General features: G+C 37.8%; 3 protein-coding genes across 3 annotated transcripts; 1 reads left to right on the top strand and 2 right to left on the bottom strand.

Moving 5' to 3' along the window:
* Nucleotides 1-2,972: 2,972 nt before the first annotated feature.
* On the bottom strand, nt 2,973-5,169 carry LOC133778127 (O-fucosyltransferase 30). Its single transcript, XM_062217950.1, has 2 exons — nt 4,701-5,169; nt 2,973-4,346 (listed from the first exon to the last, which is right to left on the bottom strand). The coding sequence occupies exons 1-2, from the start codon at nt 5,129-5,131 to the stop codon at nt 3,293-3,295; spliced, it is 1,485 nt and encodes a 494-aa protein (XP_062073934.1). The 5' UTR covers nt 5,132-5,169; the 3' UTR covers nt 2,973-3,292.
* Nucleotides 5,170-11,943: 6,774 nt separating this feature from the next.
* On the top strand, nt 11,944-12,348 carry LOC133779930 (secreted RxLR effector protein 161-like). Its single transcript, XM_062219827.1, has one exon. The coding sequence runs from the start codon at nt 11,944-11,946 to the stop codon at nt 12,346-12,348; it is 405 nt and encodes a 134-aa protein (XP_062075811.1).
* A 1,992-nt stretch (nt 12,349-14,340) lies between these two features.
* Nucleotides 14,341-17,212, bottom strand: LOC133778126 (transcription factor KUA1). Its single transcript, XM_062217949.1, has 3 exons — nt 16,693-17,212; nt 15,695-15,903; nt 14,341-15,285 (listed from the first exon to the last, which is right to left on the bottom strand). The coding sequence occupies exons 1-3, from the start codon at nt 16,979-16,981 to the stop codon at nt 14,773-14,775; spliced, it is 1,011 nt and encodes a 336-aa protein (XP_062073933.1). The 5' UTR covers nt 16,982-17,212; the 3' UTR covers nt 14,341-14,772.
* Nucleotides 17,213-17,596: the final 384 nt, after the last annotated feature.

Genomic DNA, 17,596 nt, shown 5'->3' with positions numbered 1-17,596 from the left:
GCTTTTTCCTCATTAAGACTCTCACGGCTGGGAATCTAGGAGTGCAACCTTTCCGGCTCTTTAATTGTTGGATTACTCACAGCAAATTTAAAGAAACTGTTATGGCAAATTGGCTCAAGCCTATGACAGCTAGAGGCTTATGGGGAGTGACTAAGAAGTTGTTACGTCTGAAACATGTTCTGAGGATGTTTAATAGGATGGAAATTGGAGATATTGAGCAAAGTTTTCATCAAGCTAAAGGTGTATATCAGGAAGCTTTAACTAAAGTTCAAGAGTTTCCCTTTGATGTCTCTACTCAGAAGGCAGAAAGGAAAGCAGCGATCTGCTATAAAACTCACTATGCTAGATATAGGAGCTTCTTAATTCAGCGTAGCAAGGTAACATGGCTGCAAAAGGGAGATGAAAATAATGCCTATTTTCATGCGTGCATTAAAAAAAGGAGAGAGGAGAATCGGATAGTTTCTTTTTTAAATGATCAAGGGGACATCATTGATGACTATAATGCAGTAGTGCATCATTTCTTAGATCACTTCAAAAGCTATATGGGCAGTTCTGGTTTTGCTACTGGGTGTGTTAAGACAGAATGCATTGAATTGGGGCCTTGTTTAGATATAGATAAGCAGCTGGGATTAATTAGAGATTTTACTAAAGCTGATGTGAGGAAAGCTCTTTTTAGCATTCCGGGTACAAAGAGCCCAGGCCTGGACGGGTATAACTCAGATTTTTACAAAGTTTTATGGAAGCAAATAGGTGATGAAATCTCAGTGGCTGTTTTGGATTTTTTTCAATTCTGGAAGGATACCTACTGAAATTAATAAAACAGTGTTAACCTTGGTCCCCAAAACTGATGCTCCTAGCAGGGCGATAGATTATAGACCCATAGCTTGTTGCAACACTCTCTATAAATGCATTTCTAAAATGCTCTGCAGTAGACTTTCGGAAGTTCTTCCTTATCTAATTAGTCCTAATCAGGGAGCTTTTATTAGAGGGAGATCACTAGCTCACAATATCCTCATTTTTCAGGATTTGATTAAGAATTATAATAGGAAGAACACCTCCCCGAGATGTGTTTTGAAGATCGATCTTAGCAAGGCTTACGATACAATTGACTAGGGTTTCTTGGAAAGATTATTGATCAGTCTTCGGTTCCCCACCAGATTCATAAACTGGGTAATGGTTTGTCTCAGAGGTACTTCATATGTTCTTATGATGAATGGGCGGCTGCAAGGGGGTTTTCAAGGGGTTAAGGGGCTTCATCAAGGGGACCCTATATCTCCATTACTGTTCGTCTTAGTAATGGAATACCTTTCTTGAATGCTTCAACTTGGAGCTATGCAACCTGCTTTTCGGTTCCACCCAATGTGTAAAAATCTCAAGATCATCAACTTATGCTTTGCTGATGATTTAGTGATTTTTTGCAAAGCTAACTATGGCTCTGTTCAGATTATAAAATAGGTGTTTGATGATTTTTGCAACAGTTCGAGTATGAATGCTAATCTCAGTAAGTCTCAAGTGTTTTTTGGTGGCATATCTGCTAAAGATAAGGCTCAGGTACAGGAAGTTCTTCATCTTGAGGAAGGCTCTTTCCCTCTCAAATATCTTGGGATTCCTATGCGTCCTACTAAATGGAAAGAGGTTGACTGTGGTAAAATTCTGAGAAAAATTAAGCTTCGTCTTCACACTTGGTCTAGTAGGCATTTATCTTATGCAGGTAAGGTTCAGCTTATTAACTCAGTTCTTTTAGGGCTGCGCAACTATTGGATGAATATTTTCTTTTTGCCTCAAAGTGTAATAAAAGAAGTTGACAAACTTTGTATGTGGTTTCTTTGGGGCAACAATGGGTCCAGGAGTAACTTTCATCTCACTTCCTGGTCTAGAGTTTGTTTGCCGAAATCTTTTGGAGGATTGGGCTTTGGTGAAGGATCTAAATGGAATAAGGCCATGCTTGGGAAATATATTTGGGCAATAAACCATCAACCGGAGACTTTATGGGTTAAGTCGATTCATGCTGTGTACTTAAAAGGTAATAATTTCTGGCACTACCAGCTTAAGACTGACACAAGCTGGTACTAGAAAAAACTCTGCCAGTTAAGAAGCTTGTTTGTTCAGGAGGATATTGATAATGCTAATAGTCATGGGAAGTTTAAAATTGGGCTGTTGTATGCTAGGCTTATTCACCAAGCTCCTGTCAAATACCATCAATTTGTTTGGAGCCGAATGAGTGTTCCCAAGCATAATTTCATCACTTGGCAAGCTGTTAACTCTAAGCTCTTAACTAGAGATCATCTTCTTTGAGTTTTTATGGTTCTTGAATCTGCTTTGTGCCCTGTTTGTGAGCTGGTTGATGAGAGCCACAACCACTTGTTTTTTGACTGTATTTTTTCCCAGCAGGTGGGTCGGCTGGTTCAGGATTGGGTTAGATGTACTTGGCCTCTTTGTTTCTCTGCCTGGACTGGTTGGATTGAAGACATGAGGGGGGGAGTTCATGCCTCGTTAGTGGCAGCTGTATTCTCAGCCACAGTTTATTTTTGGCATAACAGAAACATATGTTTTATTCATCACTATTCTCTTAGTGTCCAAGCTGTAATAGATTTGATCAAAAAAGACATCATGTTTAGACTTAGTTGTTTTTCCCATAAGAATTTGAGAGGCATTGAGCTTAGTTTCTGAAGTTGGTTGCCTTGTGTTTGTTTGTGTCTGAGTTTGGTCCTTTGGACTGAGTTATGGTGTATTTGGTTTGTGATTAATGAAGTTTCTTTCTTGATCAAAAAAAAAAAAAAGAAAATCTCTCAAGAGAAATGCCATGTCGCATAAATACCCTCAACAAAATACATACGAGTTGTTGAAAGAAAAGTCAAAAGAGAGGACTGAAATTTTTTTTAATCAAATTCATATGAGAAAGAAAGCAACTTTTTCTTGTTGAAAGTTTAAAGGTAAAATGCAGTAATCTGAAGGATTTCAATACCAACAAATAGAAAATCTTTTCCCTTTAATAACTGTTAATATGTGACAAACGAGTATACATGAATATCCTGGTGGCAACATCAAAATTGTATATAAAAACAGGTTTAACGAGCTCCACTTCAAGATTATTGGAGAGAAACTTGAGGGAGGATAAGCGACCATATGATCCGGGCAAACTGTTTTACAGGGTTGAAATTTGTTCTTTTGATCAGCATCCCGTCAAACTGTTTAACCAGTCTAATTTTGTTTTGGGAGACTGATAAATACAATCTTAACAAGAATTTGGGAATCAAAAGCCAGTTTTCCCAAAACCAGACCGTGTTATAGTTTAACATTCCCCAAACTTTCTCATCAACTCTATGCTCTCTGCAATAGTTGAACCTGAAGTTCCAACAAATCCAAGTGAAGCACAGCTGCAAACAGTTTCCTCCATGTATAGAAGCACATCAGGTAAGCGTGAAGGACGACAATGCTTGGTAGCCTTACTATCAATATCACGAGTGCCCGAAGGAAACCCAAAACTCATCCCATGATTTCCTTCCACAAGTCTTTTTGATGTTTGCACAATCAACTGATCACTCTCTTTGAGAAAAAACAGTTTAAACCGACGAGAATCTTCAGCCAAATCACCCAAGTAACTTTCAGTCCAATTAGCTTCAGGAAGATCAGTCATCACAAAAATATGAATAGGATGAACACTCTGTCCCAGAGATTCTATTTTCTGTTTTAATCCCAGAAAAGTAGTCTTCCAATGATTTTTGAATTGCCCATCTAATAATCTAAGCTGTGCACAAAGGAAAGGAGCTTGTATGGTCTCATGAGCAAACTTCTTTCCTGCACTTATAATTTCAGGGACAAATGGGAGAAATTCAATCTTCTCAATTAGATTCTGTATCCTTTGATCTCTTAGAGATTCATGTATATCAATGTATGACTCTGAACCTTTGTAAGGAGCAGTAAAAAGACTGCCAAAAGCCAATACAGTAGCCGAGTCAGCTTCGGAACCAGGTCCAAGATGCTTATACACATCTTGCCGTCTCCTTACATATGCAATTTTCTTTTTCCTTTTGAGCTGTTTATCAGGTTGGAAAGAATCCAATGCTCCATCCTCATTACCATTTTGGTATGTCCAAACTGTAGTTCTGCAGTCTTCATCCACAGCATATAAACACTTAGTTACACTACCATCAAGCCCAGATAAAAAAGATCCACATTGTTTTAGGCTATCAAACAAAGAATATTGCCAACCCAATTCACCAAAACAAGTACTATCTATATCCAAATTGCACCATGAGGATGCAAAGATCCTAAAATCTATGACTCTAACTAAGGATGAAGAAACTAAGGATGAAATATCAATGATGTCAGCCATGGAGACATACCTACAACAAAAAGGAAAGACATGGTTATGAATAACATTGTATAAATCACAAGGACTCCCCATTTTTAACACCATAAACAAGAAACAGGCCGTAAGTCTGTACAGTTATATTTGATTAAATTGCTAAAACTTAAAACCCAGAAAAAGCAATCCAAAAGGAAAAAGATGGTAACACCATTGAATTCAATTTCGAACACAGATATCAATCCGATCAAACAAGGGGGTTCAGTGAAATTCACACACTGGTCTCATAAATATGAAAAATTAAACAACACCCAATTGAAGTCTCACCCTAATCTCGACAAACACAGCTTCAAATCCCTAATAATCCAGAAGGGGACGCAGAACGACATACCTCTTCGTGCGAATGAGGTCAACGACATGGTCCCAAACCGTGTTCCGAATCTGATTCGGTTCCAGAACCCTGAACTTGGGGCAGCTACCGAGAGCAACGGCATGGTGATCCAGAATGGGAGGAATAAGTAAGGTCCTGTTCAAAATGGCAGACATTAGAAGGGCGTTCTTGAACTCGGAGAGCTGGTTGCTGAAGCCACTGTGGGGCGCGTACCAGAGGAACTTTTGTCCATGGTATGAGTTGCAACGGGAAGATGTTTTGGAGAGAAGGGATTTAGGGGTGAGAAAGTAGTAAGGAAGAAAGAGGAGGATGCAGAAGAGGAAGGCGAGGGAGAGAAGTGGGGATCTGAGCGAAGAAGGTCTCTTGAAGGGCCATGGTGATGGTCTGGTGGCCATAGCTCTGTTTGGGTTCAGAAGATTCATCACTCTCATTTTGCTCCTCCATTCCTCTCTTACCGACTTAGCTTGCAAGTTATACACAACACACTTATATTTGATAAATGCTTTTTTTTATTAAAAAATATTTATTCATTCAAAAAATATATATATTAAATATTTTAAATAAAAACAGTGGAATTAATTCTACCAAATCACTAAACAGCAATAATAGTTTCTGTTATGTTCAGCTTAAGTTAGTTATTACTAACTAACTCTTCTTGTCTCAACTATTTCTGCTGGCTATACAAGTCCTGTACTTTTTCATAATCAGAGAGACATAAACAAGAGAACAAGAGTGTGAGAGTGAAGAGATCAGACTAAGAGAAAAGTACAGAGAAAGAGTGGGGTTCTAAGAGGGTTTTGTATTGAGCTACACAAATGTATGAATGTGTAACCTCAGGTGAGAGGGTGAGAGAGAGAGTTAAACACCTGTGACAACCTGTTTGAGATAATTCGTACTCGACTGTGATGTACTTGTATTGTTGCTTGATCAATAAAGAAGTTGAGATCTTGTTCCAAACTGAAGTAGAGACAAAGATCACAATGATCTTTGTTCTTGAACCAGTATAAATTATGTGTGTTTCCTTTTGATTTCTATATGTTTTTATTCTTCTTAGTCGCTTATTTTTCTGAGCCATATTTTCTTTGAATTGTTTTAACTACTAATTAGTTTGTTTGATCTTGAGTACTATAAATTTACAACAAAATCAGAGCCAAGTTTCACGATCAAAAAGAACAACTCAAGATTTTGACATATCCGCTGCAAGATTGCTTAAGAAACTGTAAATGGCCAAATTCAAATTTGAAAAGTTTGATGGAATAGGCAATTTCGCTCTATGGAAGGAAAGCCTCAAAGGAATCCTAGTGCATCAAAAAGTGGCAAAGGTTCTAGGCGACACCAAACTTTTGAGTGAGAAGAAACCTGAAGAGATTGTCGACATGGAAGAGATGGCTTACTACACCATAATCATGCACTTATCCAACAATGTTCGAAGAAAGCTAACTGATCAAAAGACATTCAAAGGAATCTGGGATAAGCTGGAAGAACTCTATATGAAACCTTTCAATTTCCAGCAAGATAAACTTGCTTGAAAGACTGTATGGTTTTAGAATGATATCTACTCTATCTTTAGATGAAAATATTGAAAAATTTAATGAAATTATTGTAGGTCTTGCCAATATTGAACACAAAGTAGATAAAGAGAGCCAAGCCATCATACTTCTGAGATCCCTATCGATTGCCTATCAAGAAGTAAAGGCTGCCATTAAATATGGCAGAGATGTGATAGCATTAAAGGAAGTTCTTGGTGCTTTGAAGTCCAAGGACTTTGAATTACAGCTGGAGAAAGAAGCTAAGAAAGAGGAAGCATACTTTTCCAGAGGAAGAACAACAAAATGCCACTCAAAGCATCATTCACATTCAAACTCAAGATCAAAATCTCGAGGAAGAGATTCAAGAAAATGTTACTTTTGTGGAAAGCCGGGACATATACAACGATTCTGTACAAAATACAAAGAACAACAAGGGAACTTCAAATCCCAACATCAGCAAAGGACAGATCATAAATAGAATTATCACCAAAGGCCATTCAAGGATGATATTGTTGCTATTGGTGGGAAAAACAATGAATGTAACTCAGATGGAGAATTGTTCTCTATCTCAGAAACTAAAATGACAAGGGAGTGGATACTAGACTCGAGCTGCACTTTTCATATGTGCCTCAGTCAAGAATTTTTCTTTGATTATAAACAACTTGATGGAAGCAAAGTACTGATGGGTAACGATTTTTCTTGCAGGGTAATAGGTATTGGAAAAGTGGCAATAAGGCAATTCAATGGAGAAGTGAAAGTCTTATCAAATGTGAGACACATTCCAGATCTGAGAAGGAACTTGATATCCCTTGAAGCACTAAAAGATGAAGGCTATGGATACAAGTCATTTGATGGAAATTTGAAAATCACTAAAGGATCCTTACTAGTGATGAAAGGAATGAAAATCAATGGTCTATATGTTCTAGATGGAGAGACAGTTATAATAGCTAAAGCAGATGTGGTTAGAAGCCAAGAAAGTGATATTAAAATTTGGCATCAAAGACTCTGACACATAAGTGAACAAGGGCTTAGAGAGTTACATAAACAAGGTGTCATTGAGAAACTGTGAACATGCTCAATTCCATTCTGTGAAGCATGTATACTAGGCAAGCAAAACAAGATCAAATTCACATCAGCAAGACATAACACCAAAATAATTATGGAGTATGTGCATGCAGGTTTGTGGGGTCCTTACAAGGTCCCAACACACTCAGGTAAACACTATTTCTTGTCAATAGTTGATGATTACAGTAGATGTGTTTGGACTTACTTGTTGAGAACCAAAGATGAATGTTTAGATCAATTTAAAGTTTGGAAAACTCAGCTAGAAAACCAAACTGAACTAAAAGTTAAAACTCTAAGGACTAACAGTTGTCTTGAGTTCATAAATCTTGAAGTTGATGCATTATGTAGGGAGTGTGGTATTACTAGACATAGAACCGTGGTTAACACTCCCGAACAGAATGGTGTTGCAGAGAGGATGAATAGAACTCTCTTGAACAAAGTGAGGTGTTTGTTGTTTAGCTCAGGTCTAGGCAAGTCTTATTGGGGAGAAGCTTTGGCTACTTCCTGTTACTTGATTAATAGAAGTCCTAATAGAACTATTTACTTGAAAACACCATATGAAATGTGGTATAGTAGGCCTCCTAATCTAAATCATTTGAAAGTCTTTGGATGGACAACCTATGTGCATCAAACCAATGACAAGCTAGAACCAAGGTTTATAGAAGGAGTGTTCTTAGGATATCCTTTAAGTACAAAAGGATACCGAATCTGTGTAGCTCAGAAGGGTAAACCCAAAATTATTGTTGCTAGGAATGTGATATTTAATGAATTTGATATCCCTAACTTAATAGCCGAGAAAGGCAGTGTATCTTCTGATATTACAGGCACTTCAGGAACCAAAAGTCTAACAAGAACTGAGATTGAGCAAGACAAATCTAAAGATGAGTCAGAAGGTAATCAAGATCGGTCTACAGAAGTTGAAACTGGACAAGATGATCTGACCAATTACCAACTGGCTAGGGATAGGACAAGAAGAGAAATCCAGCCTCCAGCTCAATATGCTGAAGCTGATTTAATTGCTTTTGCTCTAGCAGCAGTACAACAAAACGACATTCCAGAACCAACAAGTTTTGAGGAAGTTGTTGTAACGCTCTGGGTAGCCAAGACCGTTACACTGTGTGTTTATAAAAGAATAAGACTTGCTAATCAAGTCAGTTAGTTGAAAACGTGTCGCTAAGACCATTAGTGAACTAGGGTTAAAAGGTTTTGGTCATAAAAGATACATCTCATATAAATAAACGTTTTATACATGGGATCCCAAAAGAAATAGTGTTTGAAGGACAGTTTACAAAATTTCCAAAGTATAAACATTAATTGGCCACTCTAAGGGCAAAACAGACGTTTAAGGTCCACCGATTCCTGTCCCTCCCTCAACCGTGGCGGCCGAGCAGCTGATCATGTACATTCCGCCTCTAGAGCTCTCCAAATTAGGATGATCAAGCTTACCCTTGCCTTTAACTACACCACGTAGCACTCATGAGCCAAGGCCCAGCAAGAAAAACATGACATCACAGCATACACAATGACAATAACCAAATAATTCGTTAAGAATGATCATATAATCAGTAGTCCATACTATTCACATAATCAGTAAACATAACCAGCAAATCCACAAACTAATACTCAGATATTCAGCATATCATATTTGTCAACTAACAACAATAACCAAATCATACAATACCTAGGGTCGACGCCCTTAGATCGCACCCTCTGATTATCCCACTAACTCTGGTCCGCTTAAACCGAGCTCAGTGAATATTAAGTTGTCCTCAGCTACCAGTGGCTGAGTCGTGCCTATGCGCCAATATAAGCTCTGACACTCTTAGGCCGTTTGTTTTACATTCACATGGCATAATACCACCTTATATAATGCATACATGAATAGGGAACCCTTAGTCTCGTTATAAATTCATAACCAGGTGCAGTTTTCTTACATTTGATTCCAAGTATTCTGATTACGAGAGATGACCCCTTGAGCACGATCCGTTTCTTGAGCCCTAGTTTACACCTAGTCACAACCAAGATAAGGGATTCCATCAATAATAATTATATAAAGGTTTCAGGACCAATTTCTAGCCTCCGAAACATCGAATTCCACCAAACACGGTAGTGGGGTTAATCTCGGGCACCCTAGGTTAGGTTCTCGCGCCTAAAACCTCCTTAAGGCCAAAAATGCCCTTAAGATTCGCGACCCTAAGCTCTCTATGCCGTGGACTGCCCCTATCCAGAGGCCCAGCCTCATCAAATAATAAACACGGGCCGCGGCCCAGCATTCCCCATGCCGCGACCCACCCTTCTTCTTCAGCTTCCACCTACTCTAAAAGGCTGCGACACACCAAGAACTGAGTCGCGGCCCGACCCCTTCGAACCGAGAAAAATCACCATTTCTAGCAGTCAAACCTCTCAATCCAACCCAAAACCATCCCAAAACATAATTTGATTAACACAAACACTTTAACACATTCCTAGCAACGAAACCCAACAAAAACCTAACTTAGAAACTCATCAAAATCCCACTTCAATCCTTGAAACCCAAAAGCTTATAAACCTCTTAGAACAGACAGAAATTCCCAGAATTCAGATGTTAAACTATAATTAAAAGCTTACCTTCACTGAAGAACAAGTCCACCAAGTAGCTGCTGAGCTAATTCCCAAATCCTTAGCCTCAAATCAATCTTCAATATCAAGAACCCAAAAACACTTAGAACCCGGCCCAAAACTACATAATTAAATGACCAAGAATGTGATTCAAGTCTTACCTCAACTCCTGATTGAATTCCTTAGCTAAAACTGAGCTAATCTCCAAGGTTCCAACTCAAATTTCTGAGTTTCCAGCCAAGTTTCCCTTTGGTTTCAGTGATTTCCTTGAGAGAGAAAGAGATAGAAGAGAGAAGGGTCGGTTTAGGTGTTTCCACTATTTTCCTTAGTTTTGTTTGATCTATCCTTAGTTAATTAAGTTGAGCCCAAAGCTCGAGGTACCAAAAACGTCCCCGGGGCAAAACAGTAAATTTCCCCCAATATTCCCTCCTAAGCTTCCTAACCTCAAATATATCTCCAATTATTTATTTCCATAGCTTAATAATCCAAATAACTGTGTAATACCCAAAATACCCCTTGACTCGCCTCGAGTCAAGTATTGGGTCCCGTTGTGACTTTCTCGCTAACTAGCACCCTAGGATCGCCTCAAGCCGCATGCTGCAAATATATCCACATAATAATGTGGTCTTCACAATTATAACATATAATCACATTTATGCCATTAACGGGCTAAAATTACAAATATGCCCCTTTAAGCTAAACAGGGCCTACATGCATACTAATACTCTTAGACATGCATTTCATATATCCGTATAATCATATAAGCATGCTTATCACGGAGTCATGCATTAAATGTTTTATTTCATACATAAACCAATTATGCCCTCCCGACATACTAATCAAGGCCATTAAGCCTTATTAGTGATTTTTGGGTCGTTACAACTGGCTTTGATACCATTTGTAACGCCCCACGTCACTATGGCTGCTTCCTGGAATGACGACTGGCCCTACAACCAACACGAGTCTTTCCAGCGTGCTTTGTCCTCACTCGCACGATTCCTGGGAAAACTTCCCAGGAGGTCACCCATTATGAGATTACTCCAGGTCAAGCACGCTTAACTTTGGAGTTATCAAGTGATAGGCTACCGAAAAGAAGATGCATCTTATTGATATAGGTAGTACCCATCAATCCATTTAAACCATCTTCAACTGTGTAGTCTCATACCTACACAGTCTTAGAATCATCACACTTGACCTTCCCCAGGCGATGTGGGATTGCACAGCTTTACCTGGTCTTTCCCCCTACGGATCATGGGATACTGACAGTCATAGCTGCATCAGGAAAAGACAAACTGAAATAAATGCAAGCTATGAATGAGGAGATGGATTCTCTATGTAATAATGATACTTAGGAGCTGGTAACTAAGCCTGAAAACCAGAAAGTGATAGAATGCAGATGGATCTATAAGGTGAAGGAAGGAATGACAGAAGAAGAACCCATGAGATACAAAGCTAAGCTAGTTGCCAAGGGATTTACTCAAGTGGAAGGAATTGATTATACTGAGATTTTTTTCCCCTGTGGTAAAGTACAAAACCATTAGACTCATGTTGTCTTTAGCATCCCAACGAGGAATGGAAGTAGAACAATTGGATGTCAAAACAACCTTCTTAAATGGTTTTCTGGATGAGGTGATTTATATGAGGCAACCACCTGGTTTTCAGGTGGAACAAGGAAAGCAAGAATTGGTCTGTAAACTAAAAAGATCTCTATATGGGCTTAAGCAATCCCTATGACAGTGGAACAAACAGTTTGACACATACATGCTTGTAATTGGGTTCAAAAGGTCAGCTTTTGACCATTGTCTCTATCACAAAAATCTGGAACAAGGTACTACAGTCTTTCTGATGCTATATGTTGACGAAATGCTCATCATGAGAAAAGAAAAAACAGTGATCAAAAGCATCAAGGTCAAGCTTAAACAAGAGTTTGACATGAAAGAATTAGGACCAATTCAGAAAATTCTGGGTATTGAAGTAACCAGATATAGAAACGAAGGGAAGTTGTATCTCAAACATCTAGTTACATCAAGAGGGTGATTCAGAAACTTAATATGCAAGAAGCTAAATGCACCTCAGTACCTGTAGGAGGTCAGTTCATTCTTTCAAGGGAACAATGCCCTGCAAACTCTGAAGAGGTTAGAGAAATGAGGAATGTACCATATTCCATGGCTTTGGGGTGTTTAATGTATTTAATGGTTAGCACTCGACCTGGCATAGCTCATGCTCTTAGTATTTTGTGTAGGTTCATGTCAAACCCTGGAGTTGAGCATTGGAAAGCTTTAAAATGGCTTTTAAGATATTTGAAAGGGACGTGGGACTATGGTCTAGTTTACAAGAGGGAAAAGGAGAAGCTGAACTTGAAAGGATTTGTTGATGCTGATTATGCTTCGAGGAGAGATACAAGGAGATCTACTATAGCCTATATGTTCATGACGAATAGCAACTGCATATGCTAGAAAGCTCACCAACAATCAATTGTGGCCTTATCTACTACCGAGGCAGAGTTCATGGCCACCGCTGAAGCTTTCAAGGAAGTTGTCTGGTTGCAATGATTACTATACGAATTAAAGATATTGAAAGGAAAAGACAAGATATATTCTGACAGCCAATCTTCAATCCACTTACGTAAAAATCCAGTTTATCATGAGAAAAGCAAGCACATCGACATAAGGCTTTACTGGATTAGAGAGAAGATAGAAGAATGGGCTATAGAACTTAACAAAGTGAAATCTGAGGACAACCCTGCAGATATTGGTACCAAGGTGTTGACTATGAGTAAGTTTAGACATTATCTAAACTTGCTCAACCGTGAAAACTAAAGAATGGTTTATGGAACACAATCTCAAGTATGAAGAAGTCAAATATCTTTCAATTGTGATTTGAAGGAATGAGGTGAAATTTGTGGAGTTAATTCATACCAAATCACTAAACAACAATAATAGTTTATGTTATGTTCAGCTCAAGTTAGTTATTACTAACTAACTCTTCTTGTCTCAACTACTTCAGCTGGCTATATAAGTCCTATACTTCATAATCATAGAGACATAAACAAGAGATCAAGAGTGAGAGAGTGAAGAGATCGGATTAAGAGAGAAGTACAGAGAAAGAGTGGGGTTCTAAGAGGGTTTTGTATTGAGCTACACAAATGTATGAATGTGTAAGCTCGGGTGAGAGGGTGAGAGAGTTAAACACCTGTGACAACCTATTTGAGAGAATTCGTACTCGACTGTGGTGTACTTGTATTGTTGCTTGATCAATAAAGAAGCTGAGATCTTGTTCCAAACTGGAGTAGAGACAAAGATCACAATGATCTTTGTTCTTGAACCAGTATAAATTCTGTGTTTGTTTCCTTTTAATTTCTCTCTGTTTTTATTCTTCTTAGTCACTTAGTTTTCTGAGCCATATTTTCTTTGAATTGTTTTAACTACTAATTAGTTTGTTTGATCTTGAGTAATATAAATTTACAACAAAAACAAATATTTTGAATAACTAAAAATCCGCTTACTAATCTTGATACAAATGTACAATGTCCTGATTCGTTAATGATGAGAAACATTTGCAAAATTCAGTTTTATTTGTCTTTTAGTAGATGATACGGTTTGGTTTTATATCAAAACTAGTAACATGATTAAAGTTTGTAGTCTTTTTGTACATTATACTCTACATTTCCATACTGAGTATTATCAAATATCATTTGAATTTTTTGCAACCATATGTTATTTGATTAAACAATATATTATCATGTTACTAATCTTTTGGGATACTGCAGCAATACCTACCTATTACTATTAGTTTGGATTTTGGATTATGATAATCCATTCAAGAAACATTAGAAGAGAGAAAAAAATTATAATCCCTAATGTTTAAACTTGTTATACTCATGTTCATTGGTAACTAAATCTCCATTCTCAAAATTCATGTCCCCAACATGCAACTACGTTAAATCCTTATACTGCAGCCAATAACTGTTTTTTCCATCATCAAAGTTTCATTCCATATTGAATTGCAAAAGGTGATCAAACGTTTTTTATTTAAACACATTAAAAAAAAAAATAGGATTGAAAAGACTCAAGGGATCCTTTCAAAAAAAAAAAAAAAACAAGAAAAGACTCAAGGGAAAAAATATTATTTTTTATAATAGAAAACTAAAAGAAAAGGGTATTCAAACCTAAGTGATACAGATTTAAAAGATTAAGATTTAAACACTTAAAAAACATGTTCCAAGATGTAATAAGTACTAAAAATTGAAGACTCGTAACTGAAATTGCAGTTGAGATGAAAACTCAAGGACCTTATTAAGTCAAAAGACCATAACTACCACACGATCAATATGAAAAAAGAGCAAAACATTCCATTTTGGTAACTCTGGTCTCAGTTTCAATATGAATCCCGTAACATAAACAAAACTTCATAATAACATGACTCAAAAAACTCACTCACATACAAAATTTGATTGCGACTGCCCTTGGTACTACTTGTTGTATATAAGATAGGAAAATATACATGAGTTCATGGAGAATGTGAAATTGGTAATAACCAAGTGAATGGTCTACCAACCTACATAAGCAACACTTGAGATCTGAATGAAGACTATAAACAAATAACTAAGGGAGCAGACGCAAAGGACAGACTCAAATCCTTTTTTTTTCTTCTTTTCAAGACAAAACTATACTAAATAGCCTAAAGCCCAATACCTAAAGAAAGTTTAAAAATAAGAAAAATGAAAAAGAAGCTAGATTTATTAGTTCGATCCCACAAAGAAAAATTAAGACGGAAAGCCAAACCAGACTGCACATATTATTAGTCTTGTATTAACAGTAACCTGTAGTGCTTATCACCACTTGGCTGATCTACAATCCTAGTTTAGGGATCACTTCCATTTAAACTGCATGGATTGGGCTGCCACTAGAATTCATGTTTGAACTGCTAGAGCCAGGATTTGCATGGAATGCGGACTGCCTAGAAGAGCCATCAAGCAGCTTCAGAGAAAGTGGTGAGGGGCCATCATGACCAATAGACTCTCCTAAACTCAGTTTGGACATGCCTACAAGCTCATCAACATTGATTGGGCTCTTCGAATGAACTGCTGTTGGCTTCAGCACCTCATGAGTCTCCTTGTTTACTTCTGTGTCATTATCATATCCTGACCACATAGGAACTGGAAATGGGAAAAATGGAGAGATATATGCAGGATATATCACCGGATAACAGGACTGTGAGCTATTATCAAGCTGTGGAAGTGCAGGTTCTCCATCATTTGAGTTGGTAGAATCCATTGATTCACATTCTTCATCAAGAGCAGGAGGATCAGGCAAGGTGTTATCACTTTGAATTTCTGGCTGTGGATGGTTGACAGACAAGAAGTCCCGAGGCACCATCGAAGCATCAGCCGACTGTAGAAGGGTAATGATAGCACATTAATATATATCATCTATGAAGATAAACTAAAATATTAGACAGATGAGAGTTGCTTTTTTCAATGTAGTATAAAGATTCTTTATTGTGTATGAATAAACAAAGCTTCCAAATCTAAACATAGATCTCAAACATGTTTCACAAGTAAAAAGACTAGACAATATATTCCATAAGCAAGAATGAATGTTTGCATAAAAGAGCTCGAGGGAAGGCAACTACACGTTTCTGCATAACCAATCCAAGTGAGTGAAAGACAAAAAAAGTGTATTACTTTGAGCAAACTTATAAGATGAAACTATCAGTGATATTTGGATGCTTATGCAAGATAAACAAACACACTTATTATCATAATCTGTTTATGCAGATGACATGAAAGAAGGTACTGACTTCATCTGCTATAATATCAAACAAGCTCGATCGTCTTTTTCTCCTGGATACATTAGTTTGCCTAATGAAATATTTCTGAGCATGGCTTGCCACTTGGGTAGGTGTCCGTGAGATAACATAGTTCCGAGCAATTCCACGCCAATCACCTTTCCCAAGTTTCTGCAATCCAAGTAGAAACATCCTATGTTCCTCCTCAGTCCAAGGAACACCTGCAAACTGAAAAGTTAATAGATATTCCAAAGACATGTACGTGAATAGTACAGTCAACAAAAGTACGCATTAGAAGGGCACCACAAAAAATTGCTCAAGAAAGCATGATCATTAGCACTATCTCCTGTTATAATCCTTACCTCAAATTTCTTGGCGAAAAAATAAAACAATTATACTACAGCTACAGGAAGCACAACATAAGACATTTATACAAGACAAAATCTATACATGTAACTGCTAAATACGCCTCCTCTTCCATGCTTACTTTACCAGGTTATCACCCCAGCCAAAGCTCAAGGACATCTTGTACTTGCCAGTAAAATCCTACTTCGCTAAGAGAATATATACACAAAAATTGATATAATCACAACTCAAAGCACTTCAAACTCTACATATTACTCCGACTTGTATGATCCAAATATGTTTCTAAGTATCAGCTCAAGCATGTACATCTTTAAGAAAATTGTTCATCGGCTCGTAGCTACTAGCTATTCATTTTGTAGTCTTGAACCCGACTTTAAACACATTTACCCTTCCAGTAAAATAATTCATGAAATTAATAACAAAATCCCAAATTGTGTTTAATATACCTAACAAAATCCAATTAAAAAAAATGCTAACTTTGTTGCTTCTACTCTAAGTTCCAAAGATGTACCAAAGCATAAGTCAAAAACTCCAAATTAAATCAAATGGGAAAAAAAGAAAAATCCAAACTAAACGATTAAACTGCAAAACAATAATTTCAGCCTGTATGTGTGTCAGTGTGAGTAAATATATATGAACCGAACCTTTTTTCCTCTCACGACAACTGGAAGACGACCCGGGAACGAAATCCTCAGAGGCGTAACCATCGGCAGCAGCACCGTGGTCCGGAGTGTCACCAGGAGAACCCGGAACATTAGGCCCGCCCTGTAGAGCACCCGAACCCGACCCAGCATAGTGGCTAAGGTTCCCCATACTGGCGCTCTTTCGGATCGACCCGTCAGTCAACCGGACCCCGAACAGCTTAACTCCACGATTCGGGCACGTCCTCGAGTTGTGTCCATTGTGGCAGCAATAGGAGCACCGTCGAGTCATGGCTTGGGAACTCAAATCAGAGCTCCACGAACAAATTCAAGATTCAGATCGGCAATCTTAGGGTTTGGTTTTGTCTGGTTTTTCTCTCTTACAAAAGCTAGGTTATGGAAATGACTCGGATCCGGATCCAAATATCCGAAGTCACGTGATCCGATAAAATTATTCGGGTTAGGGCTTTGGCTTCGTTTGTTGATCTCCCTCAGCTTTCGCAGGTGGGAGAGAAAGAGGAGGATCACGATGAAACTCTATATCCATATAATCTTCTCGTGGATAAAGGGAAAATGATTCGCTACTTCTCATCCTACGTTTGCCAACAGTGGACCCCTCTATCTCCACCGTCATTAGTTTGACACGCTTGATCATAAAGTTTTTCGGCACAGACGCAAAATTGGTTTTGTCATTTTTCATCAGGTTCCCAAGTCGCAACATTGTCCTATTAAATTAAATCGTTTACCTTTTAATTAAGACACATTCACTTTCTTTTTTATTTTCTTGTATTAAATTACTCCAACTTGTTACATATATTTTATTACAAAATTTATATTTTTAAAATGTAATCCTATTTTATTGTTTTTACATGGTTAGATTTGTGAATTCATAACACTTAGTTTCTTG

Source organism: Humulus lupulus, chromosome 5 (genome assembly GCF_963169125.1).
Source record: "Humulus lupulus chromosome 5, drHumLupu1.1, whole genome shotgun sequence".
In the NCBI taxonomy this organism is placed as follows: Eukaryota; Viridiplantae; Streptophyta; class Magnoliopsida; order Rosales; family Cannabaceae; genus Humulus; species Humulus lupulus.
Note: the sequence above shows the minus strand (reverse complement) of the source record. Positions and strands in the feature narration are given on the sequence as shown.

Bases quoted from the DNA above. Each gene is read 5' to 3' on its own strand.
- LOC133778127 (XM_062217950.1), bottom strand. From the start codon at position 5,131: ATGAGAGTGATGAATCTTCTGAACCCAAACAGAGCTATGGCCACCAGA. The intron at 4,347-4,700 runs GTATGTCGTTCT...TTTTTGTTGTAG, and splicing joins GACCTCATTCGCACGAAGAG to GTATGTCTCCATGGCTGACA.
- LOC133779930 (XM_062219827.1), top strand. From the start codon at position 11,944: ATGCAAGAAGCTAAATGCACCTCAGTACCTGTAGGAGGTCAGTTCATT.
- LOC133778126 (XM_062217949.1), bottom strand. From the start codon at position 16,981: ATGACTCGACGGTGCTCCTATTGCTGCCACAATGGACACAACTCGAGG. The intron at 15,904-16,692 runs GTTCGGTTCATA...TTCAGTTTGCAG, and splicing joins TTGTCGTGAGAGGAAAAAAG to GTGTTCCTTGGACTGAGGAG. The intron at 15,286-15,694 runs GTCAGTACCTTC...ACCCTTCTACAG, and splicing joins TTGATATTATAGCAGATGAA to TCGGCTGATGCTTCGATGGT.